Here is an 18,805-nt window from a genome sequence, read left to right on the forward strand (position 1 = left end):
AACTTAGCCCATCCAGTTAACTAAAGTCATACCAGCCCATGGATCTTTCTGGACCAGAGAGGGTCAGATTAGAGAGGTTCAACCTGTACTAACTGTAACCACTTCATCGCCTGTCAAAGCTACTTTTTTTTTCTTTTTAAGAAACATGTTATAGTTTTGTCCAAGCATCTTAAGTGAAACATGCCTTAAGAGAAAGTGACATTGATTTATTTTCACTTGTAAAATATGCAGAATTTATAACTACTCTAAATTTTATATATTAACTTTTTACATGAAAAATAGGAATAAGTTGTCTGCATAAAAGCAACATTCCTCTGAACTGCCAATATATAACTGGAGGAGTACATGGAGATATCTAATAATATCCAAATGAGTATTCCCATAAATTCTTAATGTGGATCAGATGATTGGTACTCCAGTGGGTGAAATGTAACATTTTCTTTCCTGTCTCCAGGCTTTTATGAAAGAATTATTCTTCCTGTGAAAATCTAATACAGCAATTGCCTGAGGAGGGAAATGTTTCCTCACTCCAAACGGCACCTTTTAAAGGAAAGACCTCCTTAAATCACATCTTTAAATTAACAGATAAATTAGGGGATGAAGGGGACTTGAAAAGAGTAACTGGGCTTTTTTATGACAAATACCAATATAAAAATTGTTTAGAAAGCCATTACTGAGTTTGTTTTTATTTTAAGGTTACACATAAAAAAATTATATACAGTCTAAAAATACCTGCAAACAATTATCAGTATTTGGAAAACAGGTTATTAAAATTAATATTAGGCCAAATTTTCCATGGTCTTTGCTGGGAAAATGAAGCATAATCATGCACATAAGGATGATGTATCTTCTAAAGGGATCACAGACGACTAGAAGTCCTAGTCTTAAAATGAGTGTAGAGACTGTGCCTTCCATGAATTCTAAGAAACACAGATGACCTCAAAGGGTTGTGGGGAAGAGACAGATTCAGGGTATCAGACTATCCCCTGTCTATGTGACTTTGATCCACAAAGATATTAAGGCACCTATACCCCAGAGTCAGGCACCTAAAGCCCATTTTTGAGGGATATACTTGAACTCTCTTGACACTTAAACTCACTTGGTGCTTAATTTTCTGTGGTCAAATTTCTGCACCTGAGTTTCTGCTTCTCTGCTATGTTGTCTTCTTCTAGGCATCTGGATGTTTACCTTTTGCCTAAGTTCCAGAGCAGTTCACAAACTGGGGGGAAGATAAATATTCAACTTCCCATGTTACCTGATTCAGCAGGTGTCAGGCCACCAGATCAGTCCTATTTAGAATCTCTCAGTAGAAGAAAGTGGTAGTGGAGCCCAATGGCTGGTGCACTAACCATTCCCTCTTCTGTGCTGAGGAGGAGGAGCGGGGAGGAGAAGGAGATTTGAACAGGGATCTCTCACTTCTTAGGGGATTTGCTGTAACTATTGAACTATGGGATATTATGATGTGTGACTCCCTCGGTTTCGCCTGTTGTAGTTGTTCAACTGTGAATAATGAAATATTGATTGGGGGAGGGAACTTAAGCCTGGGTCTCTCACCTGTTGATGAGGTGCCTTAAACACTGGCCTGCAAAGTCATTTTCTCTTCCTCTCTGGCTCAGTATCTATTTCAGTATCTACTCCCAGAAGAACAGCAAATAAATTCTGTTTAAACTGCAGTAAGAGAATTTACACACACACTTGCACTGGTTTAACTAAACTGGTTTACAAAACACCCTTGTTTAAACCACTGCATGTTAGGGTATGGAACACTGCAAGGATGCATTCACAGGCAAAGTGTTATAACATGTATACATGAGAAAGTGGACTTTTGAAGGGGAGTCTGCAATATAATTCACTCTTTTATGTCCATAAGTCATTCTGCTGCTAGAAGACTGTTGGCTTCTGAGAATGACTCTAGGTAAAGAGGCTGTAAAGTGTTTTATAACCATCATTGTACTAAAGGTCTGAAGTTGTGAAAGGAGCAGTTGAGCAGAAACCTCTCTCCTGCAGAGAATCAGGAAGTTTCAAAATGATAAATGGGTTTCTCAGAAATAGGACTGAGGCAGGATGCCAAAAAAGTTGAAGTGGTAAATTATTAATAGAAAATAGTGCTTAGAAATTCAGTGGATTGGAACTAGCCCCAAAACCATAGAAAGCAATGGAAGGAAATCAATAAGCAAGTCTCTGTTATTCCCCTTTCAAGTAATTCCTAACCCACATCTGATTTGTTTTCCCCAGGTCCGCACCCGTGTCCTGTCTGAACACAAGGAGCCAAGAACAGATGTTGGGGTAAGTAATTTCTGTGAAATAGGGAGCTGATAAACTTACTTTGCATTAGCATGTACATAGATTAACAGAGGACAGGAGTAATACATTCAGGTTACGTCTACACTAGAGAGTTTTGTCAAAAAAACTCACAGAGCATCTACACAAAAAATGTGTTTTGTCAACAGAAAGTGTCAAAAAAAAACCAAAACACTGTTTAGATGCTCCCGGGGGCCCCTTTTATCAACAGAGCAGGTCAAAAGATTGATCCACTTTTATGCGTGGATGCCATCTATTGACAGAAGTTTTGTTGGAACATCCCCGACAGTAACTTCTGTAGACAGGTGCTTCTAGTGTAGACATAGTGTCTGAGACAGATGGAGCCGAGTGCATTTATCTTTGACTCTAAACTTCAGGAGTTTTCCTTGAGGAAGATTGTTATACTGATACCTGTTTTCTGAAGTCACTGCTAGTGCCTTGCAAGCAATCTGGGTTAGATACAGAGCTTGAGTTCACACTCCCTTGCCCAGCATGGTCTTTGGGTTTCGGGAATAAAATGGAAGGTCAGTTAGCATAGCCATAATAATTGTATTTGTTTTTGAACAAACAATGATATTGAAAACAATGCAATCTCATTGTGGCACTGGCCCACTTTTGTGGGGGGAGGAACAGCGTTCCTCCTGCTTTATGGCTAGCTCTATGCATGCCAGATAAAATTGTGTTTCCACAGTCTTCCCTGTTAAAGTTTAATGATAACAGTCATAGATTTCCCAGACTGCATTCTAAAGTATCCAGAATCACTCTTACGTGCTGGCAGCATGCACAGGCAATAGATACTCTTCTCTGTGGTTGGGGAAAGGGAAACATAGAAGTTGGAATGGGGAATTATCACTAAAACAAATCCTTAAGTTGAAAAACCTTGCAAGCAGTGCAGATTGTGACTTGTTCAATACCAGGTTCATCTGTGGTGACAATGTATAAATAAATCCATGTGAGCAAATTATGCTGGGTCTTGTTTGTTCCTTGCTCTGTTCAGTGTTGGAATAGAGCAGGAAACGAACCTTTCCTCATGTGAACTTTCTTACATCTAGAATAAAGTAATTGTGTTTTATTACAGTAGTGCCTAAGAGGCAACCAAAATAGAGGCCTGTTTTGCTAGACTTTGTACAAACCCACCGCAGTAGATGGCTCCTACCCCAAAGAGCTTGCACTCTATATAGATGAGGCAGATAGGGTGTGGGTGAAGAGGGGGGCATAACACACAGAGGCTGTGTCTGCACTAGAGAGTTTTGTCAGCAGAAGGAGCCTTCTGTCGACATAACTCAGGAAGCATCTATGCACACAAAGCGTTCTGTCAAGAGTCTTGACAGAACTCTGCATTTGTCTCAACATTATTATCCCTCTAAAATTTAAGGAATAATACTCCATTGACAGAGTTCTGGCAACTGAAGTGCAATGTAGATGCATCTGTTGACAGAGAGGGTCCTCCATAGTGTCGGCCAGCTGGGGCCAGGAGGTGCTCTGTCCACAACAACCAGGGCTCTATGGTCTGGTCCTCCAGCCGCCCTTAAAAGCACAGGAACCCAAGAAGCCCCATTCCAGGAAGCAGGCAGCATAGAAGTAGCCCAGCCTCCATACTGTCCATAGCCAAACCCCAGCAGCTGGAGCGATAGTCCAGACACCCAGAGACCACCCTGGACCCTCCAGAGACCCTCCCCAAAGGGCTGCAGTGCCCACCTGGGCCAAGAAGAAGTGGACCCTCCTGCTTTGGGGCAGAAATAAAAGACCTGCTAGCCCTGTGGGGCGACGAGGCCATGCTGCTTGACACTGCAGCCAGGCGGCACAATGCCTCGGGCTACACCCACCTTGTCAAAACCCTGATGGAATGTGGCCCCTGCCCTCACTTTGGAACAAGTGCGAGCAAAGGTTAAAGAGCTCCACCGGGGATATAGGAAGACCTGGGATGCAAGGCGGTGGTCGGGGGCAGCCACAGCCTTGTGCCCCTTCTATGAGGAGCTCCACCGTCTCCTGGGGGACAATGATGGCTCCCCCTGTGAGGGAATGCTTGACACTCACAAAGTGGACCCTGTATCCCCAATCAAGCTAGAGCTGGACCTGGACTCACAGCAGGTGCCCACGTGCAGGGGGACTCAGACACCTTGACCAAGGGGCCACGTCATCGTACTGGACTCTGGCTCATCTAGCAGAAGGACCTCCAGGGTGTCCCAAGACCTCTTTGGGGAACCAGATGAGTACTGCATGGGCACACACCCGGGCTGAGAGAGGGCGGGTGGGCAGGAGGCCACACTATGGGTGGGTGTAGGTCGGCTGCAGGGGCAGCACTCTCTCACCAGTGAACAGCAACTCAGGCCCCACATAAGACGGGGAGGAAGGGCTGCTGTGTGCCCTTCCACCTTGCCACCTATGCTGAGACCGCTCCCAGCTGTTAGATACCCACCAGCCCAGTGGGTGGGCGTTCCGGGGAGGGTTGCTGCATTCCCACACAGCAGGGCATGCCATACAGAGCAGATGCATCACAGGGCAGGGATGGTTGTTCATGCCGGCCATGCAACACCTGACTGTGGGCTTCCGGGTCCCCATCTGTTGACAGAGAGGCATGGCTGTGTGGACGCTTTCTGTCAACAGATCCAATCACTTTGCCAAGCCACTTATAGGTGTAGATGCACTCTGTTGACAAAGGTTTTGACAACACAACTCTGTCAACTGATGTTACTGTCAACGGATGCTTCTAGTGTAGATGTAGCCAGAGTGAATTGTGTGACTTCAGCAAATGCCATTTTAGTTGCATGTTATTTTTGAGAGTTTGAGTTTATTCAGGATGTGAATAAGTCAAACAGAAAAAACAATCAAGGGAAAGGGAATGGAGGGAAAAAGGCATGAGAAAAGGAGACTAAATGGAGCAGGTAAGGAATAATGCTGAGGTGAAGAGACAGTGAGGAAGGGAGAGGATTGGAGCAAACAGCAGATCAGCACAAGATTAAGAATGTCTACTTAAAATAATTGAAAGTTCCCCAGAGATTCCACCCTTAGCTGCTTCTGTACCTTCCTGCTGGCATGTCTGGCAAGCTCCTCTCAGTGCCAATAGCCACATGGCTGGGAAGAGAGTAAGTGCTTGAGTGCCAGTAGTCACATACTGGCAGCCATACCCTCTGTTCAGTTCTGGGTCCAGTGGAGTGCTGGAGGGAGGGGTGGCTGTGGCTGAACCCCCTTTTACTTCCTTCCCCTGAGTGCAGCAGCAGTGCCTGCTTTGGCTGCTTTCCACTCTTATGACCTAGAGGCAAAAAGTATATAAAACATGCCTGTTTTTGACTAATGGCAAAACAAGAGCTGGGACAGACAGCAGACTATGGACCAGAAAGATTTTAAGTTTATTTTTATCCTGAGATGCTGATTCTCCTTCTTCAACTGCCAGGGCTTATCCCTGGCATACTTCCAACAGGATGCATTTGCAAAATGCAGTATGGCAGCAGAGTTAAATCCTAGTGAGCAATCTGTATTTCAGACATTCTTGGGACCACTGCAAACAAGTTTTGTTTTGTTTTGTTTTGTTTTGTTTTTTTCCTTTCTTCCTTATTTCTTTGGTAAGGTAAGTGATTAAGATTATTAATCAAACTATTCAGCACAGATCTTTTATAATTCGTTCAGAAATGTCCCACAAGAACCAGGAGAATTATAAAGGGCCATTCTAGTTACTCTGGAATTCAGATTGTTTAAAGCTCAGTTTTCAGACTTCTCTAAACCGCACATGCAAAGTTGGATTGGTTTGTAAAATTGGCATGGCAATTCAAGGCCCAGAGTAAAGCTGACACATCTATATCAGCACAGGAAATGGAGTCCAAGGCTTGGTCAACATTGCTACATTTTGGAAAAATCCACATTCCTGCATGATGTAGCTATGCTGATCTAACCCTCAGTCGTTGCCATAGCTAGCCACAAGGCACTCATTCAAATTCTAAGCCCATTGCAAGGCAGGGTAGCCCATTTCCATTGGATTGCTGGGCCATCCAGCATTTTTATCTCAATTTTAAATGAATTTAAGAATATGAACCAGAAAAAAAAACATTTTGAAATCTGGACAATTACATTGTACAAAACAGTGCTCTATGAGCTTTGAGAACCAAGGCTAATTCTGAGACTTCGTAGTTGTAGGGCTGTGGTTTGTGAAGGATCACCACAAATGGGCAAAATGTTTATTCCCCACCCCTTCAATTAATACAAGGAGGTATTGCTATTAATTTCTATTACAATAGCATCGAGAGGCCCCAAAGGAGATAAAACACTGTTGTAACTGGCACATACAAGAACAAAGTTTACCATCTAAATTGCATATTGAAAATGTAAAGGAACTTTAAGATTGCTAGCTCAAACACTCAGAAGACAGGAAATGCCAGAATTAAGGTTGAAAGAGAAATCTGAATTGTTCTACCTTGTGTGTACACGTGATAATGAAAGCTATGTCTTCTGTGCAGACAGGTGTGTTTTTACAGTGGGATAGCAAATATTTCACCTAACTTACAGTAAAATCCTAACTGAAGCATGGCATTGTGGGAGGTAGAGTGTACTTCATGGAGGTAAAAACAGTGAAGGCAGAGCACAGTCTTTAATTACATAATGATGCTATTTACCCACTCTGACTCTGTGCCTTATCCCATGTCTCCATTCTACTTCTTTGTTATTTTCTCCTTTTGGTCCATCTCTCTCTTCAGTTTGCTTCTATGGCAGCCTTTCTCTTCCTCTCCATTTGCCTGTTCTATACTTCTCCCTTCGTTCCTGCCTAGCTGTGCAGCCAGGGCTGGAAATTGAATCATTACATGGACATCAACATGATTTCTGTAGGGCTACGTCTGCACTACCCCAGAAGATTGACCCCTCTCAGGGTCTATCTTCCGGGGTTTGATTTTGCACGTCTAGTATGGATGTGTGAAATGGACCTCTCAGGGGTTGCAGCTGACCCCTGTATTCCTCGTGAGATGCTCGGAGTAAGGGAGGTCAATGAGAGAAACTGTCCCTTTGACCTTTCCCAGTATGGACACCCAAGTTAGATGAGCACAGGAATGTCTATTTTAGGTGCTCAGTTGCTGCAGCTAGAATTGTGTATCTGTGGTCGACTCACTTTGCTTCGTGTAGATGTAGTCTAGGGGAGTTTGAGCTTGGCTATACTGAGGATCCAGCTTTTAAAACTGGATGCCAATTATACGGATCTACGTTTGGACATTTAAATTGGCACTTAGGTTCCCAGCTATGCATTTCATTTGCCTAAAAGCTCACCGGAGCACTCAATTTTAGAGCCCGTATTTGAAAGTCCAAACACTGTGATTCAGGCAAGCCTTGCCAAAGGAAGGCAGGATACAACTCTCACCAGATGATCTCGTACTGCTCCTGAGCAAAGCAACTGAAATGCGTTGCTCTCCCTTTCCCAAATGCTGATTGTGCTACTTCCCTGCAGCCTATGCTGACTCTGAGAGCCAACTAACCAAGTTCAAGACCTACACCTGGATCTTCCCCTCTGAAAGAACATTTGCTGTTAGACCTTTCTGTTTCATTAACTGTGCAAAAGAAATAAAGAATAAAATTAGTATTACACAAAAATTATGCATCTTTGTTGGTTATTTGCGTAACTGATGTGAAAAGTAAAATTTCTGTAATTTATTTACACTAACTTATATTAAGCTGGTGTATATTTTCCACAAAACCTTTATGGCACAAGATTTCAAGTTATTTTCTTTACATGCTCATTGTCTCTGGGATAAGAAGAACTCTGTTGTACAACTAGTACAGGTAAAGTGAATTTTTAAATGCTGAGCATCCAGGGGTATTGAGAGAGGGTAAAAAGTTGTCTTGAGGAAAAGAAAAAATGTTTGAGCTTGCTGTTTGCATAATTTCCTTGAGCCTGCAGAAGGATTGCATTGGGAGAAAGACGATATAGCGTAGCAGGTCAACTGAAATTTAGAAAATGTAGCTAGAGTTCTCTTTTTTTTGTTCTGGAATAAAACTGGTCCATCCAAGGTTGGAAATACCCATGGAAACAAGCTTACAAACTTGGCTATAAACTCAGAAAATGCAGCATTTCTATTAATACCTGTTTTTGAGCCCAACTTAAAAGTAACTCCATCAAGCAAATAAGTTAATATCGCAAGTGCAAAGATGGTAATGCCAAAGGAAGAAACGAGAAGAACATTGGTAAAGCACTGAAGACTTAACATTTGTTGTGATACAGAAATCACTTGAATAGGAAGGAAGCTTCAAACTAAATGAAACTTTTCCTGTGGGTGTACATTTTACAGCCTGCTATTTGTCGGATTCAGTGTGATTGTTTTTAATGAAAAAGATGGGTTCCTTTCTCTAAAAACTGAGCTTAACAAATTATTGATAATGGTGTCACTGATGTATGAAGGCATTCTACAGGATAATACATCAAGCCAGTGGGTTCCAATTTAAAATTTCTCTCTAGCTACTAAAGACAGATTTGCAAGCACGGGCCTGAAAATGAAACGATTAAAGCTTCAGAAATTAATGATGGTGTCTTTCTTTCTCTCTCTTCCACTGTGTTTTGTAGCGAAACTTTCTGGGCTTGACTACTTTTAAAGTAGGAGACTTGGTGAAGTCAAAGGAGCAACAGTTGACCCTTACCCTGAGGTAGGTCTTTTTGTCTATTGTAAACCATTTCAAACTAATAACCCATGGCATTTAAAGATTTCTGCTTGGCTGTGTTTGAAGCTCACGTATATTAGATGTCAACCTCAAGTGCCTCTGCTTCTACTATGCACAAAGCTAAAGAGAGATACCAATTATTTAATTCAGAGCTTCCCATGTGTCAGATTAGAAAAGGTTACTCGCTCTTTGATATGATCCCCCTCAGAAATATTGCAGTGCAGTTAAATTGGGGAGTTTTTTCAAAGACTCCTACAGCAGGGAATTTAAATCCTATTCTCACTTAATTAATACATTATAATTCTGTAGAGCACAGATATTCTTACCATGAAGTGACTGCGATTTGAATATTGGGCATGTTCAAATACTCCGAGTCTGATTCACCACTGCCATTGTACCTTCTCTAGTCACTTGTGCAGTAAACTCTTTCACATCCAACATTCTCTTATCCAGAACTCTCAAATAATCAGCATTTTAACCATAAGTAAATTTTAGTTATGTTTTCCATAAATACAGTATAGTGAAAGTAAGGACAAATAAACACAGTGAATACAGTATAAGTTTACTGTGTAGCATGCTACCGTTGTTGGTAAATAAAGTACTCTGCATACATTTTTGCTTCTTAAGATCTAATCTCATTTTTCTTTGTGTTATGCATTGCTAGGTATAACTCTCTCTAATTCAGAATATTTGAATATCCATCAACCTCCCCATCCCAGGGCTGATGGATATGAAAGCGTTTACTGTATTTGTGTAGAATAGGCATGAAATGCTACTAAATCAGAACGGCAGAGCAGTACTCTGCACAAATGTACTGTCTATGACTACACAGGGTTCAAGGCTACAGAACAGGTGCACTAAGTGGGTGGCACACCCCCCAAAGCAGGTACAGCATAACTGGTTTCCCCCCTGCAGCTTCCACTGACTCAGCCCTTTGGTTTCTCCCACACAGCCTCCACGGAAGCATGTACCCTGACCTCCAGCTGGGCCAATCAGACTGCACAGAGACCCTGAGACAAGCAGCCTGGGGCAACAGTCATGGGCCCCGTTGAATCCACCAGGCTCCTGTGCAATTATCGTTTTGCTCCCCTCTGTTGGCAGGCCTGCCCATCCAACCCCTGGCTCTGCCTGCCACCCCGGGCAATTTAAAACACCACCAAGGCCCACCACCCCACACAGCACATCAGGGCTAGAGCAGCTTCTGGTTGCTTGCTCTGCGCTGCTGCTGGCAGGTCCCTGTGGCCTGGGGGAGATGTGTGCAGATACAGCCTATGCATAGGATGGGTCAGGTGGCCACCCTAGCCCTTTTCTGAATGGTACTCAGGTTAGCAGACTGAGGCCAGTAGCAGGGGCCAGGCTACCCACAGTCACCCCTGCAGCAGGACCAGAGTGATGCAGCAGCCTGCTCTGCTTTGCTGCCATCATCCAGGTGAGCGGTCACTTCTCTAGGCCTGGGATGCTCTGCTTTCTGCTGCTGTGGTGAAGTGGAGCAACTGGGCTGGCCTTGGAGAGAGCAGCAGTATTGCTCTGCTTGTCCTCTGCTCCCACTTCCAGGGTAAACGCAAAGGGCCCAGCTCCTGCTGCTGTGCTCTGCCAGGAACTCCTCCCCCAGTAATCTCTACGGCTTCATCCTTTGTGGGAAGGAGTGCAGTGGTGGCAGGGTAGAGCAGGGACTGGAAGAAGGAGTGTGGAGATGGGCTTAGAGGAAGGATATGGACCCTTCCTGCCAGGGCCATAGGGACACGCATACCAGCAGCTATTTCTGGAACTGTTTGGGCCATAGATGGCCCAAGGGCCATGAGTTTGAGACTCTGCTTTGAAGACTTAGATTAAGGCCCTTAGGACTTGATTTTCAGAGGTTTTGCACAGCCACAGCTGCTATTGACTTCATGTGGAGTTTTACATGTTCAGCATTTCTACATAACAGTAACTTGGTGACTGTGTCCCATCTATCATAGAATCATAGAGTACTAGGACTGGAAAGGACCTTGAGAGGCCATCGGGTCCAGCCCCCTGCCCCAATGGCAGGACCAAGTACTGTCTAAACCATCCCTGATAGACATCTGTCTAACCTGTTCTTAAATATCTCCAGTGATGGAGATTCCACAACCTCCCTTGGCAGTTTATTCCACTGTGTGACCACCCAGACAGTTAGGAACTTTTTCCAAATGTCCAACCGAAACCTAAACCTCCCTTGCTGCAGTTTAAGCCCATTGCCTCTTGTTCTATCCTCAGAGGCCCAGAAGAACAAGTTTTCTCCCTCCTCCTTATGACATCCTTTTAGATACCTGAAAACCACTATCATGTCTCCCCTCAGTCTTCTCTTTTCCAAACTAAACAAGCCAATTCTTTCAGCCTTTCTTCATAGGTCACATTCTCTAGACCTTTAATCATTCTTGTCTCTCTTTTCTGGACCCTCTAATTTCTCCACATCTTTCTTGAACTGCGATGCCCAGAACTGGACACAATACTCCAGCTGAGGCCTAACCAGTGCAGAGTAGAGCGGAAGAATGACTTCTCATGTCTTGTTCACAACACACTTGTTAATGAATCCCGGAATCATGTTTGCTTTTTTTGTAACTGCATCACACTGTCGACTCATATTAAGCTTGTGGTCCGCTATAATCCGTAGATCCCTTTCTGCTATAGTCATTCCTAGACAGTCTCTCCCCATTCTGTATGTGTGAAACTGATTGTTCCTTCCCAAGTGGAGACTTTGCATTTGTCCTTATTAAACTTCATCCTGTTTACCTCAGACCATTTCTCCAATTTGTCCAGATTATTTTGAATTATGACCCTATCCTCTAAAGCAGTTGCAACCCCTCCCAGCTTATCATCATCTGCAAACTTAATAAGCGTACTTTCTATGCCAATGTCTAAATCATTGATGAAGATATTGAACAGAACCGGTCCTAACACAGACCTCTGTGGAACCCCACTTGTTATACTTTTCCAGCAGGGTTGAGAACCATTAAGAACTACTCTCTGGGTACGGTTATCCAGCCAGTTTTGCACCCACCTTATAGTAGCCTCATCTAAATTGTATTTGCCTGGTTTTTTTATAAGAATATCATGCAAGACCATATCAAATGCTTTACTAAAGTCTAGGTATACCACACCTACCGCTTCTTCCCCATCCTCAAGGCTCGTTATCCTATCAAAGAAAGCTAACAGATTAGTTTGACATAATTTGCTCTTTACAAATCCATGCTGGCTGTTCCCTATCACCTTACCACCTTCCAAGTGCTTGCAGATGATTTCTTTAATTACCTGCTCCATTATCTTTCCTGGCACTGAAGTTCACTTGACTGGCCTGTATGTCCTGGGTTATTCTTATTCCCCTTTTTCTAGCTGGGCACTATATTCGTCCTTTTCCAGTCTTCTGGAATCTCTCCTGTCTCCCATGGTTTTCCAAATATCCTCTATTGGCTCCTTGAGTATTCTAGGGTGCATTTCATCAGGCCCTGATGACTTGCAGACATCTAATTTTCCTAAGTGATTTTGAACTTGTTCTTTTTTTATTTCACCTTCTAACCCTACCCCCTTCCCACTAGCATGCACTATGTTGGGCATTCCTTCATCAGAGTTCTTAGCGAAGACCGAAACAAAGAAGTCATTAAACATCTCTGCAATTTCCAAGCTCCCTGTTACTGTTTCTCCCTCCTCACTGAGCAATGGCCCTAACCTGTCCCTGGTCATCTTCTTGTTTCTAATATATTTATAAAAAGCCTTCTTGTTTCCCTTTATGCTGGTGGCTAGTTTGAGCTCATTTTGTGCCTTAGCCCTTCTAATGTTGTTCCTACATTCTTGTGTTGTTTGCCTATATTCATCCTTTGTAATTTGTCCTTGTTTCCATTTTTTATACTATTCTTTTTTTATTTTGAGATCATGCAAGATCTCCTGGTTAAGCTAAGGCAATCTTTTGCCATATTTTCTGTCTTTCCTACACAACGGGATAGCTTGCTTTTAGGCCCTTAATAATGTCCCTTTGAAAAACTGCCAGCTCTCCTCAGCTGTTTTTCCCCTCCGTTTTGCTTCCCGTGGGACCGTACCTACCAGCTCTCTGAGTTTACCAAAATCTGCCCTCCTGAAATCCATTATCTCTCTTTTGCTGTTTTCCCTTCTACCCTTCCTTAGAATTGTGAACTCTGTGATTTCATGATCACTTTCACCCAAGCTGCCTTCCACTTTCAAATTCTCTACCAATTCCTCCCTATTTGTTAAAATCAAATCTAGAACAGCTTTCCCCCGGTAGCTTTTTCAACCTTTTCGACTAAAAATGGTCTCCAATATAATCCTAGAACTTATTGGATAGTCTGTGCCCTGCTGTATTAGTTTCCCAACATATATCTGGATAGTTGAAGTCCCCCATCACCACCAAATCCGGGGCCCTGCATGCCTTTGTTAGTTGTTTTAAAAAAAAGCCTCATCCACCTCTTCCACCTGGGTAGGCGGCCTGTAGTAGACTCCTAGCAGGACATCACCCTTGTTTTTTTACCCCTCTTAGTCTAACCCAGACTCTCAACATGTCCATCTCCTACATCCATCTCCACCTCAGTCCAAGTACATACATTTTTAATATATAAGGCAACATCTCCCCCTTTTCTTCCTTGTCTATCCTTCTTAAGCAGTCTGTATCCTTCAATACCAACATTCCTATCATGTATATTATCCCACCAAGTTTCCGTGATGCCAACGATGTCATAGTTGTATTTATTTATTAGCACTTCCAGTTCTTCCTGCTCATTACCCATACTTCTTGCATTTGTATATAGTCATCTAAGATATTGATTTGGTCTTGCCTCCCTGTTTTGCTCTGACCCTCTGTTTACTCTGACATTGTTGCCCATGCTGCCTCCCATTTCTGACCCATCTTCCAGATTTTCATGTTCTCCACTTACCTGTGGGCTTTGCTCCCCTGCCCTCGTCGAACCTAGTTGAAAGCCCTTCTCACTAGGTTAGCCAGTCTGTGTCCAAATACGGTCTTTCCCATCCTTGAAAGGTGAACACCATCTCTGCCTAGCAGTCCTTCTTGGAATAGCATCCCATGGTTGAGGAAGCCAAAGCCTGCTTCTAATGTAGATGGAGCGTTGGTGTTTTATGTTAAAAGTAACATGAGTTGCATGCATACCTGAGGGCAGTAGGGAGGAACATACTACCTGGTTTAGAGACTTTGGTGTGTTGACAAGTTGCTCTTTTCATTCTCCATATTGCATAATGGATTCTCAGAGGCTCTGGGTTGACCCTTTCTAGCTTTGCTTTTTGTAAAGTTTTGTTTTTGTCTTGTGCATTTTCTGTATATCTGTATTAAAAGCCGGCAGTTTAAAACAATTCCAGCTGAGCTATAGAGCATTAAATTGTAGATGTCAATGGGCTGATACTTAAAAGATATTATAAAAAAATTATTAACGTTGAATTGTTTCTTGAATATGGTTGAGGGCCAGAGTCACATACTTGCTCTTCTCTCATTATGCGACCAGGCAGCACAGGAGAGAAAACTGCCCATACCTCCTCAATGTTAATAAAATCTGGCTTCTTGGAATTCTCCTTCCTGAAACATCCCCGTTGTAGGGAGCATGTCAGGGATGCAGGAGAGGACTGCTGAGAGCATTTCCAGGCAAACTGGGCTCCATCTATTCCTACCTGAGGTACAATCACTTGGGAAGATCTTTGAAAGGTGTTGTAAATTAAAGTAGCCTCAGGGCTGCTGTAACCTATTCTAGGTCTGGAACAGAGCAAGGCAGAGAATCAGGGAGCTGAGACTAGCTCTCTGTAGTGCCAAGTAGATATTAATCTTGTTGTATAATCTGTTCTATATTTCCTTTTAACTGGCATTTTAACATTTTCTTGGTCAGAAAAAACGCAACTTAAACAATATTATGATGGATTTTGAAATAATAGCCTTTTGTTCTCTGTAATTCTACAAGTGGGAGAATTTTTTGTGTGCACAGGGTGGTGAAGAACTGTGAGTCTGGGGTTGGGAGAAGGTCAGGATACATGTCTGCTGCAAAGACAAACCTGTGGTGCTGTGTCTGAGCCCAGGTAAATCAACTTGGGACTGATATTGTGGAGTGGTAGCATCTGTGGAGTAGACATACCCTCAATGTGTTTATGTCCTGCCTTCCCACACATTTGTACCACCCAAAATAACATTTAGCAAAAAATCCTGGGCACATTCACACACTCATTTTCTCTTAGGTGAGTTTATGCACCAGTTGTGTCTATGCACCAGTTTATAACAGTTGTGTTGATTAAATAATGAGTTCACATGTCTTAAACTCAGTCCCACAACAGAGTTTCATGCAGTTTATTGTGTATGCTTTGCATTTGTCTGACTGTGTGTGTGTGTGTGTGTGTAACTAGTAATTAGTACAGAAATGTATTTGCATTTATTGTTGCCCCTTAATGACCAGCCTAAGTCTGCGTTCAACTAGAGAAGTTTTATCTACTCTGCATTCTGATGTTATTTCCAAGCTGCTGCTTGTCATGATATGCTATAGGAGGCAGATGGACAACAGCTTGACTTCACATACTAGGCAGAACTCCAAAACTTAACTTTACATTGAAGCAGTGACAGGACTGAATAAATTAAACTCTTAAAAAAAGTATCATTCATTTAACCTAAATTTTAATATTTTGTTTATCAGTGGAAATCTGAAAACAAAGCTGGTTGACATGGACTCTGAATTTCACATGACAGAATGTACATATATGAAAATAATTAGTATATTTTGTCATAAGAAAATGTGTTTGTTTCTTTCAAAATGCATTACTTTGATGGGAAAAGAATTTGTGTTGAGCTGTGTATTAGTCTGCACTACATGCTCTGAGAATGGAACAACTGAAAGCCATACATTTTCCTTTTCAGGCAGTCTCTCATCTTTCTCATTTATAATTTAAAGACTATGCAAATATATTGCCTGCTTCTCTTTTGCTTTGTGTTCATAAACCATTTTTATCTGTGAAGTTATGGCCATGGGAACCAATTGTCATTTTTGAGTCTTCATATTCAAAATATTTCTTAATAATCAATAGGTTGTAAAGGAGGCAAAATGAATTGAGGTTTTTAGTTCTTCAAGGAACAGTAAAACCTTAATAAATTTTTCTAGGTTGGTATCTCATATGCAGATAACACCATCAATCTTTGTTACATTAAAAGCATGGAAGAGCAATTGTGTTAAACCTTATTTGTCTTATTTTCAAGTTGTCCTCAAAGGTCGCTTGGGGAGCACCCAGTAGTTAAATAGGCAACACCATGTCTGCTAGCAATGATAGATATGTCCCTTCAGATTAAAAAGGGACACCGTGGTTAACTCAGGTTTACAGCACCTTATGAAGAAAGGTAATAAAAGAAGTGTGTATGGGGAAATGCATATTATTCACTGCATTGGGGGTCTTGTTTTTCTCTGTTCTACTGCAGTTATATGCTGATGTGATTCCAGAAATCTTTCTGTATTTTTCCTGGCCTGTCTAGCACTCTGTAGTGCCCTAACTGAGATATAGTCTTCAGAACCAGAAAGGGAAAAATTCAGTACCCTGATAGCACAAAGGAGCAGAAACTCCTTAGCAGGTATAGAGTTGCGTAGTTTGTTTCTGTGCTACCTCCTCTTGCAGCTGAACTGTGTATTGGTTATCTCTAGCTGGCGTTCTGACTATGGAACCAAGTGTGGCATGAGCAGAAAATTCGAAAGCCTCATCTGGCTCCCTTCCCTATACTGTTCTGTGCCAAATGGACCTTGACTTTAGCAGAGAAGCTGGCTCATCAATTTTTAATTTATAATGTTCCTATGGAATGGCAGTGGGCACCCTGCTGCTTGTGACTGTCAGGCTGTGAAACATTGTGCTGACATTAACCGTCCACAGCACAGCCATCCCATGACTCCCAGTGTCTGGGGTTTGCAATTGCCCACCACTGCTCTAGATAGGATGCTACTAAATTTACAGCCATGCAAAACATGTCATGGTCTGTGAAATTTGGTGTCCTCCTGTGCAATATGGCCTTTGGTGTGTTTTTACCCAATACTGTAAGATTTCACAGGTGCAGGAGAAAGGAGACCAGCATTTCTCAAATCGAGGGTCCTCACCCAAGAGGGAGTTGTAGAGGGATCACAAAGTTATTTCAGGAGGGTCACAATATTGTCACCCTTACTTTGTACTGCCTCCAGAGTTGGGCAACTGGAGAGTGGTGGTTGTGATGTTGGTTGGGTGCCTGGCTCTGAAAGCAGCATCTCAGCAGCAGTACAGAAGCAAGGGTGGCAATACTGTACCTATATCCCCCTTACTTCTGTACTGATGCTTTCAGCACTGGGGCACCCAGAGGGCAGGTCTACACGAGGGGGCAAAGTCAGAAGTTAAGCAACTCCAGCTACGTGAATAGCAAAACTGGAGTCAGCATAACTTAGTTCGGCTTGCCACAACATCCCCACTGCAGACTTCCCTTACTTCTTGTGACCTTGTGGAATACATGGGTCAATGGGAGTGTGAGTAGTGGTTGATTTAGTGTGTCCCTACTAGACCTGCTAAATTGACCCCAGGAGATCGATCTTGGGACTGTCAATCTACCTGTAAGAGTAGACAAGCCCAGAGAGCAGCAGCTAATAAGGTCCCAGTTCTGTAGACAGCAATACAGAAATAAGGAGGCAATACAATACCATAACATCCTTATATCTGCGCTGCTGCTGCTGTTGGAAGCTGTGCCTTGAGAGCTGGAGTCCCAGACAGCCGCAGGGTTGGCTGGATCTGAAGGCAGCACCTCAGCAGCAGGAGTGCAGAAGCAAGGATGGCAATACCATACCCATGTCCCCCTTACTTCTGTACTGATGGCACCGGTGACTCATGGGGATTTCACGGGGGCACTGGCCACATGCCACTGCCTTATCCCTCTCCCTCCTACCCTTGTTTTACCCATGTCCCATCCCTTTGCTGACCGAGCCCTTCCCTCTCCCCACTCCTGCTCCACCCCCACTGCCTCTTCCTGTGGAAGGGCCAAGCCACTTATGATGAGTGCATTGGCCATCCCCTTCTCCCCCACCTGGAATGGTACAGCCCAAGAGTAGTGCAAGCTAGGAAGCTTGCGCTGCTCTGGGGCTGCGATGGTCTTGGAGCATGTGCCCTCCACACTTACTGGAAGCAGTGTGGTTCTGACAGTTTGGGAAGGTGGGCCAGCACTGGTGGATGCATGTGGCCAACTGTGCACCCCACAAATGCTCCTGTTGACTTGCCTTAGTCCTCGCCAGGAAAATGGGTACTGGTGCTAAAGGGGGTGCCCTGTGAGTTCAATTTAGCGCATTCCTACCAGACATGCTCAATTGAACTCTGGAAGACGTACCTTTGGAGTACACTGTACACAGCTGCTACTGCAGCATTATTGAGCAGACACTTAATACATTGATGGAAGGAATTTTTCCATCACTGCAATAAATCTCCTTTTCTGAGAGGCATTAGCTAGGTTTATAGATAAATTCTTCCCTCAAACTAGGAGCGATTGTATCAGGGTTTAGGTGAGCTTAATTACCTCTCACAGGGCAGTTAAGCTCATTTGACTTCATAGTGTAGCCCAGCACTATGGCTATCAGAATATCTGCAGCTGACAAATCACAGAGGTCATGAGTTCAGTGACTTCCATCTTCACTAAATTTTGAAGCTTTCAAAATGCTTTGCCCCAGAATATCTGAGTGAAAAGTCTGAGAATATTACAAAATAGAACAGGTGTTCTGATATTGTCACTCCTTTGTAAATGTTTCTATGTCTAAAGGCATCCAGCACACGGAGTGGTGTTGGTTCTCATTAAGGTCTGGCTTGCACCAGTAAAGTAGTATCAGTATAGCTATATATGTTCGGGGTGTGGGTTGTATTTTTTTTAACAGCATTA

General features: G+C 43.1%; 1 protein-coding gene across 1 annotated transcript in view; it reads left to right on the plus strand.

Moving 5' to 3' along the window:
* Positions 1–18,805, plus strand: part of INPP4B (inositol polyphosphate-4-phosphatase type II B) — a 295,449-nt gene that overhangs the window by 109,068 nt on the left and 167,576 nt on the right. The window contains exons 6-7 of the mRNA XM_074991914.1: positions 2,236–2,286; positions 8,840–8,919. Coding sequence (XP_074848015.1) covers positions 2,236–2,286; positions 8,840–8,919 — 131 coding nt within the window. The remainder of the gene's footprint in view (positions 1–2,235; positions 2,287–8,839; positions 8,920–18,805) is intronic.

Source organism: Carettochelys insculpta, chromosome 4 (assembly GCF_033958435.1).
Source record: "Carettochelys insculpta isolate YL-2023 chromosome 4, ASM3395843v1, whole genome shotgun sequence".
NCBI lineage: Eukaryota > Metazoa > Chordata > Testudines > Carettochelyidae > Carettochelys > Carettochelys insculpta.